At 38.0% G+C, this 23,680-nt stretch overlaps 1 protein-coding gene across 9 annotated transcripts in view; it reads right to left on the bottom strand.

Annotated features, from left to right (window-relative positions):
* Positions 1-23,680, bottom strand: part of CSNK1G1 (casein kinase 1 gamma 1) — a 223,355-nt gene that overhangs the window by 7,982 nt on the left and 191,693 nt on the right. For 4 of the 9 annotated variants that reach the window (XM_037833721.1, XM_037833723.1, XM_037833722.1 and 1 more), the window contains 2 exons: positions 22,460-22,570; positions 12,464-12,570 (listed from right to left, as the gene is read on the bottom strand). In XM_037833721.1, the coding sequence (XP_037689649.1) occupies positions 12,464-12,570; positions 22,460-22,570 (218 nt within the window). Of the gene's footprint in view, positions 1-12,459; positions 12,571-13,307; positions 13,842-16,599; positions 16,720-22,459; positions 22,571-22,619; positions 23,546-23,680 lie in introns of those variants that run through there. The other 5 variants (XM_037833725.1, XR_005216446.1, XR_005216447.1 and 2 more) reach the window with 5 other exon arrangements.

Here is a 23,680-nt window from a genome sequence, read left to right as displayed (position 1 = left end):
CAGGACTTCATTCCTTTTTGTGGCTGAATAATATCCCATTGGGTGTATACACAACATTTTGTTTATCGACTCGTTGGTTAATGGTCACTTGGGTTGCTTCCATCTTTGGGCAATTGTAAATAATGCCGCTATGAACATCAGTGTGTGACTATATGTTCGACAACTGTTCAACAACTCTATTTTCAATTCCTTAGAATATACACCTAGAAGTAGGATTGCTGGGTCATATGATAATTCTATACTTAACTTTTTGAGCAACTGCCAAACTGTCTTCCACAGCAGCTGCACCACTTTACAATTTTACATCCCACCAACAATGAATGCATGTTCCTATTTCTCCACAGCCTTGCCAACACTTGTAATTTTCTGTTTTTTTTTTTCAATAGTAGCACTCTAGTGGGTGTGAAACGGTATTTCATTGTGGTTTTGATTTGCATTTCCCTTATGGCTAATGATGTTAAACATCCTTTCATGTGCTTTCTGGTCATTTGTACATCTTTTTTGGAGAAATGTGTATTTAGTTCTTTTGCCCATTTTTAAATTGGGTTGTTTAACTTTTTCTTGATAAGTTAAAGGAATTATTTATATATTCTGAATACTAAACTGTTATCACATATGTGGTTTTCAAAATATTTTCTCCCATTGTGTAGGTTGTCATTTAACTTTCACAATAGGGTTCTTTGATGCACAGAAGTTTTAAATTTCGATGACTGTTTTGTATGACTGTGTGGTATGTGAATATATCTCAATAAAATGAATATTAAAAAATAATGGACTAAATGGCAATGTTTTGGTATATATATATGTTACTCCAAAAAAATAAAATAAAATAAATTAGTTGTTAGAAGAACAACAACAACAAAATTTTTCGATGAGGTCCCATTTATCTGTTTTTTGATTTTGTTGCTTGTGCTTTGAGTGTAAAGTCTGAGACACCTTTGCCTAACAAAAGATCCTCAAGATGCTTTCTTAACATTTTCTTCTAAGAGTTTTATTATTCTGGCTCTAATATTTCGATTTTTTATCCATTTTCAACTGATTTTATATATAGCGTGAGGTAGGGGTAGACCTTCGTTCTTTTGCAAATGGAGATCCATTTTCCCCACCACCATATGTTGAAGAGACTATTCTTTCCCATTTGGGTGGTCTTTGCCCCCTTGTCAAAAACCAGTTGACCATACAGGCAGGATAATTCCATTCCTTTACCCCAAGGTGTGTGCATCCCTCCTTGGCTTGGGGTGGCCAAGGTGGCTGTCATCCAGGATCCCTTGAGATTGAGGAGTGAGCAGAAATAAGGGGGGATTATAGTTATTGTCTTGTGTTAACTGAGTAATTTGTAACATTGCTATAAAAAAAAAAAAAGATGTTTGTCCTAAAGTGGCAGGATAACCAAATGCAATACACATCCTTGATTACATCTTAGCTCAAATAAACATATAGTATATAATATACAATTTTTCAAAAGCTATGAAGGGCAATTTTAGAACAACTAAAGAAATTTGAAAATGGACTCTTGGCATGAGATTTCTTGACTCCAGACCTCAACTTCCATGGTTCTGTCTTTGAAGAAATTTTTCCTTCAATTTGTCCCTTCTCAATCCCTTCTGTGATGGTTAGGTTCATGTGTCAACTTGGCCAGGTGATGGTACCCAGATGTCTGGTCAAGCAAGCACTGGCCTGTTACTGCAAGGACATTTGTGGCTGGTTAATAAACCAACAGGCTGGTTTATTAAATCATAAGTCAACTGGCTGCAGCTGTGACTGATTATATCAACGAAGGGTGTGTCTTCCACAATGAGAGAATGCAATCAGCTGGATTTAATCCAATCAGTTGAAGACTTTTAAGTGAGACAAATAGAGGACCTTCACTTCTTTGACTGACCAGTGAAGCATTTCCTGAAGAGTTCATCGAACACGTTCATCGGAATTGCCAGTTTGCTGCCTGAGGAGTTCATCGAACATCTTCTTTGGAGTTGCCAGTCTGCTACCTGCCCTATGGAATTTGGACTCATGCATACCCACAGTTGCATGAGACACTTTTATAAATCTTTTATTTATAGATATTTCTTGTTGATTCTGTTTCCCTAGAGAACGCTCCAAATCCAGACTGGCAGTGGTTCCGTTTACACAGATCTTGCAAAAAATTTGTTGGCTTGGCATGCAGCATACAGGGGTCAAAACCATCAGACAATCGGACTTTCCACACATCCTTTCTGGATAACTCCATCTCCAATCCTAGCTTGTACTGAAATGGCTGGCTGGTTCCAGGTTTCATTAAAACCTCAAATGGCACACTATTCTCTGGGGTCTCACTTTCTGGAAGCCCAGAATTTTCCAGACCATCAATTTCTGATTTCTTTGTTCCCAAGAGTTCAGTTCTCAGCTTATCTCTTTCCTCTCACATTTTACTACAAGCTGCAAGGAGAAGCCAGGCTGCAATTTCCATATCTAGCTTGGAGATCTCTTTAGCTAAGTATTCCACCTTGTCACTTACAAATTCTGCCTTCCATCCAACACCAGGACTCAATTTTGCCAAATTCTCCACCACTTTAAAACAACGATCGCCTTTCTTTTGGTTTGCAATGACACATTCAACACTTCTGTTCAAGGCCTCATCAGAAGTATCATTAGAGTCCATATTTCTACCAACAGTCTCTTCACAGTGGTCCAGGCCTTTTCTATCAAGCTCCTCACAATTCTTCAAGAATCTTCCCTTTATCCATTTAAAAAAGCCGTTCCAACATGTTTGGTATTTTGCAAATTCAGCAGCACCCCACTTCTCTGGTACCAAAATCTGTTCTGGTTTGCCAATGCTGTTGTTAGGCAAAATACCAGAAATAGATTGGCTTTTATAAAGGGGATTTATTACATTACAAGTTTACAATTCTACAGCCATAAAAGTGTTCAAACTAAGGTATCAACAAGAGGATACCTTCACTGAATAGCCAATGGCTTCCAGAAAACCTCTTAGCTAGGAAGGCCCATGGCTGCCGTCTGCTGGTCCCAGGTTGTTTCAGCTCCTCTTTACCTCCTGTGCGTCCTTAGCTTAGCATCTCCAAACACCCTTCTGTCCACAACTCTGAGCATCTCTGTCAACTCCCAAGCATCTCTCCAGAAGTCTCTCTCAGCTGCTCTGAGAGCTCCTTCTGTCTGTGAGCTCTCTTAAAGGACTCCAATGATTTAATTAAGACCCACCCTGAATGGGAGGGGGGTCCACATCTCCATGGAAATAATTTAATCAAACATTTCCGCCCTAATGAACAGACTAATAAATCTGTCCCTACAAGACTGCATTAAAAAAATATGGCTTTTGGGGGGACATAATATACCCAAACCAGCACCGACTATATAGTCAATAACTTTATCAGAGTTAAAATGTTTGAGTATGAAAATGCAATAGTGGTTATGTAGGAGAATGTCTTTGTTCTCAGGATATATAATCAGTAATGAATTACTTTGGTGTGTGCAGTTTACTATTTATTATCTAATGGTTTAGGAGAAAAAGAAGTGTGCATGTATATATGTATAGAGAGAAAGAGAAAACATACATATATTTACATTCATATACATATTTACATACACATACATAATACACATACAGAAAGAGAGAATGAATTTGTATGTGAAGAAGTGCTTACAATTGGTGAATTTAGGTGAAGTGTATATGGGTATTCACTGTACTAGTCATTCAACTTTTCCATAGGTTCAAAAATTTGTGTAATTAAAAGATAAGGGGTGTGCAGGTTTGAAGCTGTATGGACCCCAGAAGAGCTATGATCTTTTAATCCAATCTTGTGGGGTGGGAACTTTTGATTGAATATTCACCCAGTCTGAATGGGACTTAATTAAATCACTGGAGTCCTTTAAGAGAGTTCACGGAGAGAAGGAGCTCAGAGAAACTGAAAGAGACATTTTGAAGAGAAGCTAAAATACGTAATCCAGAGTTTGCCCTGGGAGAAGCTAAGAGCTGCCACAAACCCAGGTGCTTGGAGATGCAGACAGAAAGATGTTTGGAGATGCTAAGCTAAGAGATGAAGCCTAAAGTTTGAAGGCCAGAGAAGCTAAGGGAGGACCCCCAGATGCTCAGAGAGAAACGCCCTGGGAGAACATGCAAGGACACACCGGAGCTGAGAGAGAGAAACTAAGAGAGACAGAAACCCAGAGATATTTTGGAGAAAGCCATTTTGAAACTAGAACCCAGGAGCAAAGGACCAGCAGATGCCAGCCATATGCCTTCCCAACTGACAGAGGTGTTCCAGAAGCCATCAGCGGTTCTTCAGTGATGGTATCCTCTTGTTGATGCCTTAGTTTGGACACTTTTATGGTCTTAGAACTGTAAATATGTAACCTAATAAATCCCCTTAGAAAAGCCAATCCATTTCTGGTATTTTGCATAGTAGCAGCTTTAACAAACCGGAACAAGGGGGAATTAAATTAAAAAAAAAAAAATCAGTTGGCCATAAATGTGAGGGTTGATTTCCAAACTATCAATTTGATATTATTGGTCTAGATGTCTGCCCTTGTGCCAATACGATGCTGTTTTGATTACTGTGCCTTTGTAATAAGTTTTAATATTGGACAATATTTAATATTGCCCTCCAACTTCATTCTTCTTTTTCAAGATGGCTTTGGCCATTCAGGACCCTTTATTGTTCCATATAAATTTTCCGTTTCTACAAAGAAGGTTGTTGGAATTTTGATTGGAATTGTACTGAATCTGTAAACTGCTTTGAGTAGAACTGACATCTTAACAATAGGTAGTCTTCCAACCCATGAACACAAATGTCCTTCCATTTATTTAAGTCTTCTTTGACTGCTTTAAGCAATGTTTTGCAGTTTTCTGAGTACAAGTCCTTTACATCCTTAGTTAGATTTATTCCTAGATATTTGATTCTTTTAGTTGCTATTATGAATGGAGTAGTTTTCTTGATTTCTTCTTCAGATTGTTCATTATTAGTGTATAGAAACACCATGGAGTTTTGCATGCTTATCTTGTACCCCGTCATTTTGCTGAATTCATTTATTAGTTCTAAGAGCTTTCTTATGGATTTTTCAGGATTTTCTGTATATAGGATCATGTCATCTGCAAACAGGGAAAGTTTTACTTCTTCCTTCCAAACTGGAAGCCTTTTATTTCTTTTTCTTGCATACTCTGGCTAGAACTTCCATTACAATGTTGAGTAACAGTGGTGACAGTGGGCATCCTTGTCTTGCTCCTGATCTTAGAGGGAAAGCTTTTAGTCTTTCACCATTAAGTAGGATGCTAGCTGTGGGGTTTTCATATATGTCCTTTATCATGTTGAGGAAATGTCCTTCTAGTCCTAGTGTTCCCAGTGTTTTTAGCAAGATCAAGTACTGTTTTTTTGGTCAAGTGCCTTTTATGCATCAATTGAAATGATCATTTGTTTTTAATCCTTTATTCTATAAATGTGTTGTATTACAGTATTTGATTTTCTGAACCACACTTGCATAAAGGTGAATCCCACTTGATTATGGTGCTGATGGATTCGGTTTGCTAGTATTTCGTTGAGGATTTTTTCATCCCTATTTGTAGGAGATACTGGTCTGTAACTTTCTTTCCTTTTGATATCTTTATCTGACTTTGGTATGAGAGTGATTTTGATCTCATAGAATGAATTAGGGAGTGTTCCCTCTTCTTCAAGTTTTTGGAAGATTTTAACCTGGATTGGTGTTAATTCTTCCTAGAATTTTTTGTAAAATTCCCCAGTGAAAACCATCTGGTCCTAGACTTTCCTTTGTTAGGAGGTTTTTGATTACTGATTTAATCTCTCTTCTAGTTATTGGTTTGTTGAGATCTTCTATTTCTTCTTGAATCAATGTAGGTAATTGGTGTGGTTTGAAGTCTTTCTTCTTTTTCATGTAAGAATTTAAAGCTATAAATTTCCTTCTCAGCACTGCCTTCGCTGCATACCATAAGTTTTGTTATTTTGTATTTCAATTTCATTTACCTCAAGATATTTCCTAATTTCATTTCTGATTTCCTCTTTAACCCATTGGCTGTTTAAGAGAATGTTATTTAATTTCCACATATTGGTGAATTTTCCATTTCTCCCTCTGTTATTGATTTCTAGCTTCGTTCCTTTGTGGTTGGAGAAGATACATTGTATGACTTTAATATTTTTTAATTTATTGAGACATGTGTTGGTGACCTAAGACATGATCTATCCTGGAAAATGATCTATGTGCACTTGAGAAGAATGTGTATTCTGTTGTTGCTGGGTCAAGTGTTTCATGTATGTCTGTTCAGTCTAGTTGGTTTAGAGTGTCACTCAGGTCTTGTACTTTCTTACTTATCTTCTGTCCAGATGTTCTATCCATTATTGAAAATGGTATATTAAAGTCTCTTATAATTAATGTAGAACCATCTATTTTTCCCTTCAAATCCTTAAGTATTTCCTTTATATATTTTGGGGCTCTGCTGTTAGGTGTACACTGTTATGTTTTCTTCTTGAATTGACATCTTTATCAGTGTATTATGACCATCTTTGTCCTTTGTAACAGTTTTTTAGTTAAAATCTATGTTATCTGGTATCAGTATAGCTATCCCAGCTGTCTTCTGGTTACTACTTGCACAGAATATTTTTTTTTCCATCTTTTCACTTTCAACCTACTTATGTCTTTGACTTTAAGGTGAGACTCTATGCAGACAGCATATAATTGGGTCATTTTTTTTTTTTAATCCCTTCTGCCAATTTCTGCTTTTGACTAGAGAATTTAATCCATTTACATTTTCTGATGTACTACTAATGAGTATGAATATAGCCACTAAACAAAGTGTCATGTGTATCTGGAGACTGGATACGTTCTTTTAAATGACCAACACTTTTGATTATTTAAAACAGTCATCAATGGAATCCCTGTGGAAAGATTCATGAATAAATAGTCTTTTTCTAGACATATACTTTAGAGAATGGACATTTAGAAGTTGAATATCCTGAAGTTAATATTAAACAAGGCAAATTAAATCTCATGGGGGTACCAAAATTTTAGTAGACGTACCTGTTCCTGATGAGCCATGATTTTCAGTGGGATCACTAACATTTATGTCAATTTCTATTATTATTCTTTCTGGAGAATGCTAAGATGATGATTCTGTGTCTCTAAATAAGAGCAATCAAAAAGTCTGAAATACTGTTTAGGTGCATTTCAACATGTAAAATAACTTTATCTTTCACCTCTCCTGATGCAAGCTTTTAGAATAAGTGTCTGCTTACAAGCATATCATAACCTGATGTGTAAGGCTCAATTTACCTGCCTAGAGGAAAGTGTGAACTGTAGTTCACAAAAGCTGGAATATTTTACATTTAGAGCCCTAGATTAATTTTTTTTTTCTATACTGAAATTAAAGCTTTAGCAGTAGCAGAAACTTTGAACAAAAGCTCTACTCCCGAGGACGCAGTCCCCTGCTCTTCAACTCTGGCTTTTGTGGGACTCCCAGCAACGAGACCTATTATACTGTGCCAGATCCTAGAACAAGCCCACTAACTCACTTCATATAGGTGGCCTACTCTCAGAAAAGAATGCAGATGATGAACCCCTCTGTGTCTTAGGCTCCCTTACAGTTGATTTTTTGTTTGGATGACCTGAAGTTCAGAATAAGCTGTAGTCAGAATCAATCCAATCTCCCAACTCACAGGCCATCAAGTATTCTTCCCCTGGGTCTCTGGGCCATTACCTTTTTCACACTGCCCTCTCACTATGTCCTGACGGTTCCCTATTTAGCAATTCCCTTGCTATGTTCTCCTGTTTTGCCATACTTGTACATTCTTTCTTTGCTCTAATACCTACAGAGACCTCTTGCCCCCTCAGCTCCTTGAGAGACAGTAAGTTAAATGTCCTGGAAAATTACTTGTGTTTGTGTGTGTGTGTGTTTTTTTGTTTTTGTTTTTGTTTTTTTTAATGTGTTTATGTCTATTTCTCCAGTAGATGGTTACTAAGCTCTTTGGGGCAGACCCTCACCTTGGGAACTCCTCTGGTTCCAAGTACAGAGTAGAGGTTGGAAGAGCACAGAGTAGACCCTTTAAGTATTTGATGACTAATTCAGAGTTATGTGACTGACACCTCACAGGAAAAAGCTAGACTCTGACAATGTCAGATTATACAGGCACATGTCTGTTAAATGCATACTACTCGATGCCTTACAACTACAAAGTCCTATCTCCATAAAGTCCATTTGTTATCTTCACTACATTCCTGTCCCTAAGGAAACCTCTCTAGGCAATTTGGCTTAGACAGTTCAGGTTCAGAAACTGGTATCCAACCCAGGTACTGAAAACAAGTAGAAACTCATAGAGTCCATCAGGCTGTTATCACTGTATAGAATATGACCCTGTGCATGCAGACACTGTGGGAAAGGCACAATTCCAGACTGCAAAGGCCAACAAGCTTAGGAGCAGTTGCAAGGTTGTAGGCAGTAGCTAGGAAAAGAGCTGGGGAGGCCTACTACGTACGGATTCTTCAGGGCTTCCCCTTCCATATACCCCTTTTTGTTCCCAAGAATGCATTCAAGGAGCATTTTCCAAAAGTGCAAAAGACAGGGTTCAACACCTCATTAGCTGAGTCAGCCCTTGGCCCACTGGTCTCTCTTACAGGGAAAAAAAAAGACAATCAACAAAAAACAAACAAAAAATCCACAACAACAACAACAACAACAACAAAATGTCCATCTCTCCTCCAAGAAGGAGCACTCTCTTTCTGAGAGACTCATACTTTACAGATGGAGGAACCAGCTCAATCAAAAAGAAAAATTAGTTTTTCTAAAGCAGCTGATATCCAGATTAGAGACCATGCTGCAGAATGTGAGATTATCTGGCAATATTACTGTCCTTGGAGTTCTGAGGAATAATCTAAACAACTTATATAGCAACCTTGTCCTCCTACATCTGTACCTCTCCTTCTGATAATATCTGGTCATATTAATTTGGGAGGAAATTGACTCAGCTAAAAATAAAGAAATAATTTTGGGGTAGGATATTGTTTTGGCAGGAGGAGGCAGTGATGAGGCGAGTTTGAAAGGAAAGAAGGAACAGATTAATCCCCGGGTATAGTCTATCCCATCCCCACCTTGTGGATCTAGTTCCCAAGTTCTGGGTGATTATGGCACAAGGTGGCATATGGAAGCCATTCAGTGTTACTAAGGCATTTTGTTGGCCTTGCCAATCCCAGCCTAGTCTGGTCCGCTCCCCTTGTATGTGGACTGGAGAGAGGGACTCACCACAGGTTGAGCATTTTCAGGCAGCTACAGAGTATATAAAGAGAAAAACACAGAAAGGAAGAGAGAGAAAGAGAGATATTAGTTCACAGAGGTGAGATGGAAGCGACTCCCTGTGAGCCATGCAAACATGCAGTATGTGTCTGTGTTTAGTTTCTTCCTTGGCCAAGGTGGAGTGAGTAGGCCCAGGATACTTGATCCCCACTCTAAAGTCGGGAGGGGGGTAGGGATAGCAGAGGCCTGACAGATGCCCTCAAGGTGGGAACTGGAGCTCAGTGAGGGGTAAAGCAAAACAGAGTTGGTGGGAACTCCAGGTAGGCTTTCCTGGGGAATCTGCAGGAAGGTAGTAGGGGAAAGAGCAAATGACCCTGCCTGTAAGAACCCATGCAAGCACCAAGGTCAAGCCATTTTGGTTCCCACCCAAAGTTTTATTGTACAATGATAGGCTACAATTATTTGGAGGGTCAGAGATGTTCCTAGACCTTCTACAAGGCTACCATGCCTAGCCAAAGCAACTGGCTATTAACTCTTCCTCTACAGAAGGATAAAAGCCTTAGGAGATACTTTACTCTAATAAGGAGATTAATCAGAGGGAGGAGGGTTGCTGCTCTGGATTAGGTATAATTGCCAAAGAATGGCCTAAATACCCCATTCTTGTTAATTCTCCAGAGAAATGAGGTCCACATTTTCTAAGTTATAAAGTCAGTAGGTAATCAAAAAGTCCCTGTGTTCTTACTACAAGAAAAATCAACCAAAACGTTCCTTGCCCTCCCCACCCTTCTAACCATAGTTAAACAAGGACATGCGTCCTGCAGCTGCAGGAAAAGGGAAGTAAAGATGTTCATTTTGTACATACAACAAAAAACCAAAACACTGTTATTTCTCTCGTCCTCTACACAAAACAAGCCAGGCAAGGAACCCAAAGTCAAAAATTTGGAAGTGTAGTCCCTGAGTTGAGTTTCAATAAAGGAAAACAGCTCTCTTTCACCCACAAGAAAGCTGCATGGACAAACGGCATCACAGCTGCGTGCACTGAGGGGTTGTTTGGGACATCTTGTGCCTCTTTAGCTGTGACTTCTTCCCATGAAAATGATTAAGGAGGTACGAACATGGCCACCCCCTCCCCATCCTTCTGTATATATAGAAGGTCAAGAAGAACAACACATGGCTGTGCCCTTACAGCAAACTAGGCAAGATGGATTGGTAGCTCATGAAAGCATTAGGGGAGTCAGCACACAATATGCCCCAAGTCATGAGTTTTTGGATATCATTTGGTCAAACACATTTGCTCCCCTGTGGTTTCCACACTTTTCAGAAGGCCCAAAACGAGTCAGGGACATGAAGGTACAGTGGTGATTCTTGCTAAATGGGAAGAATTTAAACTCTCTTTACACCCTAGGGCTTATACAATACCAGAACAGAATATACCAGATTGAAATTTCTCTGTATGAATGAACTCCTCTCTTACACACAGGACATAAACACCACACTCATAAACACAACTAGAGTACAGATTCACCAAAATGAAATGGGATAAGTGGGTTCAAAAGATAAACCTGTCTGCTCATATTATAAGACTAAGCCCATTCAAATTTGTATTCAAAGTATACTTTTAAATCCAGAGCTAAACTTCTAGGTGAATTGAGATAGGGGTAGGGGTGAAAACGGGTACAGACATTGTTCAAGCTCAGACAATGTTTGGATCTCATTCCATCTGGTGCAGTGGCTTCCAACCTCGGCCACACTCCGAAATCTTAAGCTATACCCCCAGATAAATTAAATCAGAATCTCTGAGGCCAGAACTCAGATATTTGTATTTCCTAAAATGTCCCAGGTAACTTCAAAGTCCAGAATGTAGTTTTATTATGGAAACTGAAAAACTGAATACCATTAAGAACTCCCTGAGAATAGGCAGCATGCTTTCTTGCTAAAAATGGTCTCCTTCTGGCATAAAACCTCTCTCTGATCTCTTCTCCTTATGTCATCAGTGCCTTATTTAAACCAGGAGAGGAGCATCTGAAGCTGCCTACAGTCAATAGGAACACAACAGGACAAAGTCCTATTTATCCTTGGTTCCTTTCTATCTACTGGGTAGGAATCCTTAAGCCCTTGCTTTCCAATAAAGTGACCTTTTGAAGGCAAAAGAGCTTACCAAATAGATGGGCAAGAGAGAAGAGGAGTGGGCAGGGGAGATAAGTACAGCAAGTGCTTCTGGAAGAAAGAAGAATGCAGGTCTTGGCTGGCCTCTCACTGTCTTACACCCAGAGGTGTAAACTTGTTCTGGCTTGTCTATAGGCTATATGAGGGCTCAAGAGATCACTTAGGGCACAATATCACTGTAAATATGTTTCTTGCTTCAGAAAACATAAGACGGGATTATCCTGAATGTTTTCAAAGGAATTGCAAGAAAAGTCACCCATATCAGTAGCATTTATTGACTTGTGATATCTTCTTGGAGTATGAATCTGGCTCTGACTTTGGGACAGGGGAAAAAAGGGAAATAAGTGATAGAAATACTGTTTTTGCAGCAGAATTGCCAATTATTTCACCGTCCACCCCAGATTTTAAGGGTTTAAACACAGACCATGCGGAGAGCACCAAGGGATGGGTGGCTGGTGGTATGGGCAGGGCAAGACATACACATGCAAGAGAAGCGGCAAAGGGAATGTGGGTAACTTCCTCATCTTCTTGGGATTAATATGACTTCCCTTCCTTCCAAAGACTTACTCAAGAGGTGCAGAGGTTATTTTTCTTGCTGGACTTAAATAAGTCTCCCTGAATGCAAAATCATTGAGAGAGAACAAAATGGCTCTGAAACCCTTGCCAGTACTATACACCCAGAGTTGTTAGCGGAAAACAAGAAATTGAATGCTGTTAAGCATGGCTTATCTGGTTTAGATGAGGAGATTTTTCACTGCATTCCATAGAGAACAAGAGGCAAGGCCCAAGAGGCTCATGGCTACTATCTGCTCATGACATGATTCTTCTAGTTGACCATGTCTTTTGCCCCATGTGGACTAGAAAAATATGACTGTTCTCCCAGAATTCACAGCTAAAGAAGGGCAGCAGCAGCCTTAAGGTACCATGCAAAAAACACAAAGTGCTCAAAGGAAGAAAGCTATGGACATAAGCATGAGGAATTCAGTCTGACATGGGCAGCACAAGGAGAGGAAGAGACAGAAGAGATTTTTCAATCCATGACTCAAGAACCCCCTTGAAAAATGAACGTACTTAGCTTCCTCCACTACCTCCACCTCGGCGTGAGCTGTGATTGGTGCATTGGAGTGGGCTCCTGTGGGGTCATCGACATTCAGCTCTCCATTGGTTGAGCTAACCACCTGAAACAGAAAGACAGAGTGTGACAGGTACCCTGGCAACAAGAGCCTCCTGCTAGTACCAGAGAGGGTCATTAAGGGAGATCTGGCCTCTAGCTTCATACCTAACCAGGCAGTGTCTAGAAGGTTTGTTTTCCTGCAGCGAGGGGCCAGCTGTCCTAATTTAGGGAAGGTATATTACATCAAGGCTCCCAGACTCAAAAGACATGAGAACACTAAATTCATTGGTGTAAACATATTAACAATAACTTCTATATTGAGTGCCTGCTCTGTGTCACATACTCTGCTACATTGTGTGTGTGTATGCACATGTGTAAATTTACTTTTCACAAAAACTCTGTGAAGTAGGTCATATTACTCCCTATTTACATATAGATATTTTCATATTGAAAAAATGCACATCTTTTTATTAAATTACAAATTACTGTACAACTGAATTCTAAAGGTAAAATCGCTTTGATTCCTTGAACATGATAGGTAAATCCTACTTCTCTTAATTATGATGCTGTAATTCTGTAGACACAGCCATGATGTTAAAAAAAAAAAAAAAAAAAAATCTAAAAAGGAAATCAATAGTGGGCACCAGAAACTACGGTCACACTTTCCTTTAGAAATCTCTTCATGGCTTTCACAATTGGTTTGAAGTTAATCAAAATAACAAGACTGTAATATCCTCTCTGGTGGGAGAGCAGATGGTAAGGAAACACTTTTCCTTGAAAGATCAGTCTTATTTCAAAAACCTTTATTTCAGGTTCAGTGTCATCCCACTTCTCACTGATGGTCCCCGAACTGTAACTGAAGGCTCTCACTCCTGTCATCTGGTTAATGTGGACCCGATCAGGCTTCTCTTGCTCATGCAGCTGCTTCTGCCACCTGGTTTCATTTCCAGCACATGATTCCTGTTTATGTGGGTGCTGGGGAGTGGGAAAAGGGACCCCGCTGGACAAACCACTCTGCTGTTAAAGACCTTGGCTGAAACATGGGAGAGAACCACAAAATAGGATAAACGGTCTGAATATCATATGCCCTTGGGTAAGTAACTTAATCTATTTGAGACTGTTTCTCACAGGCTGATGTGAGAATTATACAAGAAAATGTATGAGATAGTGCCTGGTACAATACCTGGTACACAACAATGGAGGCAGCATAGCACAGTAAATAAGATCTGGGCTCTAGAGTTAAGTCAGCCCTGGGTTTGAACCCCAGCTCCACCACTTACTTGCTGTGGGTCCTTGGGCAAGATCCGCAATCTTTCTGTGCCTGAGCTTCCTAATCTGTAAAATGGGGAAATAATGGTGTTTACCTAATAATGGTGTTTACCACAAAAAGTGTTTTGCCCAGTGCCTGGCACATAGTAAAGGCTCAATAAATGTTTCTATTAGTATTATTCTCCCTTCATAAATGTTTGCATATTCGTATTTGTTTCTAAACCTGGTGTCCTCACCAGCAGTTATTTGCAAAAATTTCCTGAGCAGTCTATGAAGAACAAAGTGGGAGGAAATGTTTAATATGAGGAGTTTTAAAATGTGTCTTATTCAAAGAGACAGGGGCAGACAGGGTAAATACTACTTATCAGTAAACCATATCCACCATCATTTCTAGACTGGAAATATTTATTATTCTTACTAATAATAACACTTTTTGTAAAAAAACCTAAAATAATGCTGTACAGTTAGCAGAAGTAACTTATAACATTAAATCCGGATTTGCCAAAGGGTGACCCAAATTTCTGCTGGTGATCAAATTTAGCATCTTTCAGTAACGAAACAACCAGAAGTTTTTTACTCTCCTGACATGGTATAATAAGAAATATACAATACTATCCATGTAGTATTCTAGCTAAAAAAAAAAATATTTTTATCTGAATCTAATCATGAGGGGGAAAAATCAGACATATCCACAATGTGGGACATTCTATAGCCTGGATTCTTTAAAAAAAAAAAAAAAAAGACTACATCTTAAAAATTGAAGTGTCAAGTTACAGATTTAGAAGACATTAAAAGAGACTCAGATTGAAAGAGACTGAAGAGACAACCAAATGCAATGCATAAATCTTGGTTAGATATTGGACACTATAAAATTAATTTGGGGGATGACTGGGAGAAAGATGATATGGGCTATATATTAGATACTATGGAATTGTGGAATTATTATTAATTTCCTTAGTTATGACAATGGTGGTGGTGTTTACATGAGAGAGTATCTTTGTTCTTAGGAGATGCAGGCCAAAGTATTTCAGGATGAAGTGAGTTGACGTCTACAACTTATTTTCAAATGGTTTAGCAAAACCACACACACATATATACAGCATTAAAGCAAATGTAGCAAAATCTTAATACTTCATTAATCTAGATTATGGGTATACAGCATTATATTTTCAACTTTTCTGGAGATTTGAAAATTTCAAAAGAAAAAGTTGGGAAAAATCCAGCAAAAACAACAAGTTGAGGAGAGAGGGTCCACAGATTGGAGAACCATGGCTCATCACTCTAATGCTGTCCTGTTAATTTCTTCAGTCCTACAATGGTTTCTTATAGGCACGTTCTGGTGCATGCTAGCGATAATGTTTGTAAATGCATTCTGTGAGCACAAGGGTTAAAGAAGAAATCACAGTAAGCTTCTTCATGAACAATTCAGGAACTAGACAAGATGTTATAAAATGCCTTGGCCTCAATTGGCATGAATAAAGCAGCAGTAAGCATCACCACTGAGAATTACCTGGTGACACTGGGTCATGGTGCCTGCTCACAGCATTTCACATGTCTCATACCCTCTAATTTCTCCTCGCTATGAACTGCCACTTGGCCCAGAAGCAGTGTCCTTGGGCAATCTAAGGAAGAAGAGATTATCCCTATTTTACAGACTAGACTGCTTGTCTATATGGATAAGCATCTGGTCTTAAATGAATCAGGCACAAATGGGAAGCTTACTATCGCAATTGTCTACTCTTCAACTTAACTGTACATAAAACATCCCTGAAAATTAATGGCTACCAATCTGGGCCTTGAGAGCATCCACTTAAAAATTATTTCAGGTTGTAGGCACAGTTACCCAAATCCATTAAATTGCTGCCTGGATGTGCAGTGGTGCAAGGGACAGAACACTAGTGTAGGGGACAGAAGAGCTGGATTCCGGGCCTAGCTCTACCGTCAACATCCTCTGAGCCTTGGTTTCTAATTCTATAAGACAGAGTGAATTACCTTAGTCCTGTCTACCTCATAATTTCTAAGACAGTTAAATACAACAATGTCTAGGAAACAGATTTGAAAAATTGTAAAGTATCTTATTAATGTAATGTTATTAGTATTTTAAACAATAACATTGTTCTACTTTTAAAATTGATTTTTTAGTGTACCTTCAATAAAAATAAGCTTTATCTGAGTATCTGGAATACTGACATCTATTATGCTATAATCACTACTAAAATTATTCCCACATTCCTTTGGCTATATCATACAAGACTACAGTAATTAATATAGTATAGGATTATCCATGAGAAAGACTACTTTGACTGTTAGTCCTTAGTATTGATACCATCCCTTTTAGAAGTCTCAAAAATTTGAGTTACTAGTCTCATTTTTTCAAAATGTCACTGTGAGGGAAAATTAGAGCTGTGTATCAAAAGAAGCAGTACTCTAGCTGATAATCAATGTTTCAATCCTACTTCTTACAACTAACATTTGGTAATTCTCTGCTCCAGCTTCCCTCTCTATCAAATGGGAACAATACTGACCTCAGTAAGAGTTGTAAATAATTGAAAAATTCAAAGATTTTGAACAAAGTAAATATCAGCTAAATGTTAAATGTCACTCTTAAGTCTCATACCCTTGCTTTGTCCTGGAGATTTCTAGCAATTTCTTATATGTTTTAATTTAAATAACTTTAGAGTACTCTTTTTGAAAGAGAAAAATACACTATCTTCTTGAGTTTCAGCCTTCCACATATGGAAGAACTGGATATACCAGAAGGATGGGAACCCTGGGGATCCTCTCCCATTAAATAGGCTGGAAAGGGAGTGTCCATGTGCTTTACCAGAACAAATTCTTCTCTTCTCAGGTTTCTGTATTCCTCCCCAGTCAAGGTGTCTGCATAGTTTGATCAAATTGCTTCTGGGAAGTGAGACAACTTCCAAAGAAGTGGGAATCTGTTGTGCTAGAAAGGTAGTGTTTATTTAGTTTGCAAAAAGCATAGCCTCTACAAGTTTACAAAAACTGGGGCTAAAAACATTGGAAGCTCAGAGAGGCAGATGTAGTGAGGAGCAGTAGAGCCTAACATAATGTTAAGGAAATGGCACAATTGCCTGTGCCCTATGCAAATGCCAGGGAAGCTGGTAGAACTTAGTTTATAGGGAGCAGAGGGAGGCTACATTTTTCAAAAGCACTGCTAGGGATGCTCTGATTGGCTCCAATTAAAATCTAAAGACAACCCCTCACACTAAGGAGTAGGAAACACCATCCAACTGAACACCCCTGTGTTCTAGGAACACAGCTCCAGTAAACTAACCATGAGATTTTTCCTCTTAAAATAATTATTTATCTTTATTTTTTCTAATTAGAAGTATTCAAAACATCAAAAAAATAGACAACATAAAAAGTATAAATCTTCAGTGATGTCATCATATGGAACTGCGTATTAGAAAATTTGGTGTGTGTTCCTCTAGAGCAAAGTATTTCTGAAAAGAGACAGATATAATTCTTTTAGGTTTTATGGGCCAAACAGACTCTGTTGAAACTACTCAACTCTGCCATTATGGCATGAAAGCAACCACATGTAAACTAATGAATCTGGTTGTGTTCTAATAAAACTTTATAAAAACAGGCAGAGGGTGGGATGTGGCCCACCGGCTGTGCTTGCTGTCTTCCACTCTAGATTGCTTCTTTTTTCTCTGTATATACTGTACACACACACAAACACACGCACAATATATACATACATTAAAACAGGGCCAAATTTTATGTACTCTTTTGCAACTAGGTTTGTTTCATAACACACCTTGGACATTTCTCCATAATATACAGAGATCTCTCTCCACTGACTGCAGGTAATTATAATAATTGTTTAGTTAATGCTGAACTGATGGAATATTTAGTTGCTTCATTTTTTTGGCATTACAAACAAGCCAGCAATGAATAGTATAGAATTGTACTGTCCAATATAGTAACCAGTAATCACATGTGGTTATTGAGCACATGAAACGTAGCTAGTCCACATTTGTGTAGGTGTTCACTGCACACAAGATTTCAAGGACAGTTAAAAAAAAAATGTAAAATATCTCATTAATAATACTGGTTACTAGGAAATGTAAAATTACAAATATGGCTCATGTTATATTTCTATTGGACAACACTGTTAAAGAACATGTATATCTAGGTATCTATGCATTTCTGAAGAATTTTTATCTGAAACTGGATTTGCTGGATGAAAAGATGTAGATACTTAAGATTTTAACAGAACATGCCAAATCACCCTTAAAAATAATTGTTCTAACGCCATTAAAAATGAGCAAAGTTTCCCCCTATGTGGGACATGATTCCCAGGACTGTAAATCTCCTTGGCAATATGTGACATGACTCCTGGGGATGAGCCTGGCCCTGGCATCTTGGGATTGAAAAGCCTTCTTGGACCAAAAGAGGGAAGAAGAATGAAACAAAATAGAGTTTCAGTGGCTGAGAGGTTTCAAATCGAGTCGAGAGGTTATTCTGGAGGTTATTCTTATGCATTATATAGAGATCCCTTTTTAGTTTGTAGTGTATTAGAATAGCTAGAAGGAAATACCTGAAACTGTTGAACTGTAATCCAGTAGCCTTGATTCTTGAAGATGATTATATAATTTTATAGCTTTTATGGTGTGACTGTGTAATTGTGAAAACCTTGTGACTGACACTCTCTTTATCCAGTGTATAGACAGATGAGTAAGAAAACAAGACAAAAAATAAATAAAAGGGAGGGATAAAGGGTATGGGATGTTTTAGGTGTCTTTTAAGAATTTTTCTTCTTTTTTTTGGAGTAATGAAAATATTCAAAACCAGATTGTGGTGATGAATGCACAACTATATGATGACACTGTGAACCACTGTACACTTCGGATGACTATTTGGTATGTGAATATATCACAATAAAATTGCATTAAAAAATGGGCATAGACTTGAACAGACATTTCTCCAAAGAAGATATACAAATGGTCAATAAACATATGAAATGATAGTCAACATCATTAGCCATTAGGGAAATGCAAATCCAAACCACAAGATACCACTTCACACCCACAGGGATGGTTGTCGTAAAAAAAAAAAAAAGGAAAATAACAAGTCTATAGAGAATGTGACGAAATTGGAACTCTAGAGGATTGTTCCTGGAAATGCAAAATGGTGTAACCACTGTGGAAAGCAAAAAGTTAAATAAAGAATTATCATACGACCTGGCAATTTCACTTCTAGGTATATACCCAAAGAAAATGAAAACAGGGTCTCAAAAAGATACTTGTATACCAATGTTTATAGCAGCATTATTCACAAGAGACAAAAGCCAGAAACAACCCAAATGTCCATCAACAAATGAATGGATAAACACAATGTGGTACATACACACAATGGAATATTATTTGGCTATAAGAAAGAATGGAGTTGTGAGACACACTGCAATATGAAAGAACCTTGAAAACATTATGCTCAGTAAAATAAGAAAGGCACATAAGGACAAATATTGTATGATAACACAAGAGAAGACTAGAAATAAGAAATTCATAGAGATAGTAGATTAGAGATTCCCTACTAGGGTACAAGGAGCAGGGAAAGGGGGAATATTTGTTTGGAAAGAAAATAAAAGGTTGTTCTAATTCACATTTCACCAATAGCAAATGGATAGGCTATTTACTAAACTTAAAAATTTTTGCCAATGTGATATGCAAAAAGTGACACTTTAAAACTTTTTAGTTTATTTTTATCAGCACATTGTATAAAAGGTCAAATATTTCTACAAAGATTGTTAGGAAAAAACAGTAGTCTCTTCTCCCATTCCCCCATTTCCTCTTCTTTTATAGCTGATTCTTTTGATTTTTTACCTCCATATCTATAAATAACATGCATCTTGATTTTTCATTTTTAGGCATCATATTCAAAGGTATACCCTTTCTACCCTTCAATTCTCCATTCATACTGTAATTTTGGCTAGATAAATTCTTTACATTAATATGATTATTAAAAGACATTCATAGCTGAGCCATGGAATATACCATGATTACCTTTCCTTTCCTGTATTGTTGTCCTTGGAGTTAATAATTATCTTTTAAAATTTATTTTTACTTACTTTTTAATATATCAATTGTTAATCACTAATTCTACCCAAATTATCTGTCATTTATCAAATAGCTTCTCTCAAGATACTTTGACATGTCAATAACCTGGCCATTTCATCATCTGGGTGAAGCTGCCCTCAGAGCCTCCTGACCACCTATGTTGGGGACAGGCTGCTGCCTTCTGCTGCATAGCTGTTATCCTGGGATCTCCTAACTTTACCATTATACTAGGGAAAGTTTGCCACTCATTTTGGTAAAACACATACTCCTGTAGCTTCTTAAGAAAGAGAGCATGAGAAGTAAAATTTTGAGGCCCTGGATTTTTATGAAAATGTCTTTATTCTATACTCACACCAGATTGACAATCTGGCTGAGTATAGAATTCTAAGTCACAAATAAGTTTCCCTCAAGTTTGAAGGCATTGTTCATTGCCTTCTGGCTTCCAGTATTGCTGTTGGGAAATTTGAAGCTACTCTGATTCCTGATCCTTTCTTTGTAAGAGACTGTTTTCTTTTTTTGATAGCTTGAAGGAACTTTTTTTTGTCCTCACCGGTTCTGAAATTTCACAAGTGATGTGTCTTGGTGTGGTCTATTGTCCATTATGCTGGGCACACAACGGACCTCTTCAATCTGGAAATGGTCTTTGAGTTCTGGGAAATTATTTTGTGGATGATTTCCTCCCCTTCATTTTCTCTGTTCTCTCCCTACCTCCTCTCTAGAACTCCTATTATTTAGAAATTGGACCTTCTGGACACTCATCAAATTTTCTTAAATTTTTTCCTCCAATTTTTCCTCTTTTTCTCTCTCTTTGGTCTACTTTCTGGGAGACTTCCTCAACTTTATCTTCCAAACTGTTCTATTGAGATTTTAAAATTTTGGTTATGATGTTTTTAATTTTTAAGAGCTCTTTTTATGTTCTCAGAATGTTCCTTTTTTTAACAGCAACCTGACCTTGCTTTGCAGTTGCAGTATCTTCTGTCTTTGAAGATATTAACAAGGAGTTTTTGTTGTTGCTTGCTTGCTTTGATCTCTTTCTTATTAAAGATGCCCGATAATCCTTGATTATGTGCTCATATTTAAAAGCGGGGGACTGCAAAGTTAATTGACACAGTGAAAACAGGGATGGGACATGTCAACTATGTAGGATACAGCTATGTATCCTACATCTCACTGCATTTTGAATTACTAAATGGTGAAAGAAGGCAACCACTGTGAACACATTCACTTAATCTCCAGTTTCAGTACAGTACTCTGCCCTCAACTGTGCTTCATACCCTCTAGTCTAGAGATCCTACATTTTGTTCCACCCAGAGAAGAAATCTTTGGTATTTTCTAAGGAGGGGCAGATAACCTAGTTATTTATGGCTTCCTAATCAGACTTTCAACCAATCTTCCTTACTGTAGCACATTCCGTTCTCCCTCCACCTCCATTTACAAAAGGCCAATTCCTCAGCCTTCAGATTTCCTCAATGTAAACAGCCTTCATTTGCAGCTTTCCCCTGTACTGGCTCAGGATTCTGTTTTCTTGGAAGTACTAAGTTATTTAATTGTCCATCTGCTTTCCAGATTCCAAGATTTAGTTTTTGTTGCCTCTTCTTCTGTTTTCTCTATCCTTATATGGACATACACTTTATCAAAAAAATCCCTTTACCAGTCTTTTAGTGTTGTTTCAGGAGAGAATGAAAGTCAATTTATGTGTTCAACCCATTATTCTTACCTAACATGTTCTAATGAGGTTTTTACAGGGCTAAAGCTGTCTCCTAACTTCTTGTGAATAACACAGTCTTGTAGTGAATCACTTCTTATAAAAGCATATTCCTAGACTACCAAGCCTGTCAAGATGCATTCCTATATGCAAAAGGCCTGTATGCCTCTTTATAAGAATTTGTGTTTAATAGCTGTGGGCTCGTTTGTGTGAACTTGTGGGACTGGTATTGTAGGATAAGGAAAAAATTTAAGTTAAGATTTATAAAAGAGTCAAATAAAAGAAAAGTTGAGAGACACAACAGGTTCTTAGTACTAAAGAAAGACAAGAGAGTCATAATAAACCAAATGAAATCAGAAATCCAAAAACACACTATTCCAGGGAGAAAAAAAGAAATAGTCCAACTTCCTGGGTACCCACTCAGAATTAGCTAACTTGTAACAATTAACCTTCTCCTTATCATGCTCTAAGGCACATATCATCACAGAATGAGCTACATATGCAGTCCTCCAGTCCTCTATCCAAAATATTTATTTTTTCCCTTTTCAGGTCTTTACAGTTAATAGACTTGACACAGACTAAGACCACTTCCACCTTGATATTATTTTTATAGTTTCTCATTGAGTTGATATAGGTTGTAGAACTAAGTTAATCAGAAATCAGGATCAGAAATCATATGGATGTTTCCTTAGTCAGTGACATCAACCAGCAATCATCTCAATAAACCTTTACCCAAGTCCACCTAGGCAAAAAATGAGCACACAGATTCAGAACTGTAGAAGCAACTCACCCTTGCTGTAAGTTTCCATTCTAAAGGAACTCAAGTTTGAGAAGCAAGCTGATATTCTACCAGCCAAGCTGGGAAGGCCAGGAAAGGGCTATAGAGGCAATACCTGCACTGATCCCCCATGGCGGTCTGCAGCCAAGTGAGACGTCAGGTACGAGGTATTGGTCTGCCGGCTGGGCTGGATTTCCCACTCTCCTCGGCGCTCGGACGATGCAGCCTGCTCAGGCATTAGGAAGCATGAGAGCAAGATATGGAAGGAAAGGTGAAGCAACAGCAAGCAATAACAAAATCAAGTACAATAGTGTCCCTGAGGGTTTTGTTTTGTTTTGGATTTTGAACTAAGAACAGCTGCAAAACACTGAGAAAAAGTTAGCTTGGCTACATCCATTTCAGCCTAATCAGCCAATTCATGACACTCTACAGCACACAATCCTCATGGAGAAACAGAAAAATAATGAGCACCAGAAGCTAGAATCACCTTTTAGCTTCCATATTAGTCAAATTTCAGTAGCTACTAAGCAGATCAAATTCAGAATGTTAAAACTGTTTGACAGAGGAATAATCATACTTGCAGCATCATTTCATTGATTTAAAAAATCTACCTGATCAGACAGTAGAAATACAGAAAATTCCTGGCAATAGGAATCAAGACAATATGCTTTTTCTTTAAAATAGGGAGCCCACTACTCTCAGAATTAACCTCCACGAGACCTTCTACTGAGATACAACAAGCAGTGGCCGAAATATGCTTTCTTTCCTAACAGAATGAACAAAACATGTCTTCAAAAGCAGGTTCACATGTCAAGAATATGAAAAGATGGGAAGGAAAAAAATAAGGCTACAACATTTTCCTGATTCCTTTAATTAACAGCCTCTCATCAGGAATTAGAAAAAGTTTACGAATTGACATGACTACCATCAATTATTTTCTTCCAGAAAGCAAAAGGCAGATCCTTTACCGGCAAAAGGAGGGCCTTCAATTCAATATCTCTTTGGGCTCTGCTTTCACCTTTGCTGTCATTCATGGCTCTCTTCATTCCTCCTTTACCTGTTTTTTTAGATCTCATACTATTCTGATCTTGCTCATAAGTGATTTTTGTTCTGAAGAATCTGTTTAGGTGCCTCTTCCCCTGTGCCAGATGGCTGAGGAGGTGTTAACATCATGATGCTCAGCTGTAACAGTCCTAAGGTGCTACAAAAATGAAAAATGAGTAATTGGAGAGGCAGCAGTGAGAGATTAGTAAATCAAAATTTAATTGCTGCTGATATAAACAGCAGCAGGGATTGGGATGTAATATTGCTGCTCTGCATGAAAACCAGTAAGGAT

The sequence above is a fragment of the Choloepus didactylus genome, chromosome 4, assembly GCF_015220235.1.
Source record: "Choloepus didactylus isolate mChoDid1 chromosome 4, mChoDid1.pri, whole genome shotgun sequence".
Lineage (NCBI taxonomy): Eukaryota > Metazoa > Chordata > Mammalia > Pilosa > Megalonychidae > Choloepus > Choloepus didactylus.
Note: the sequence above shows the minus strand (reverse complement) of the source record. Positions and strands in the feature narration are given on the sequence as shown.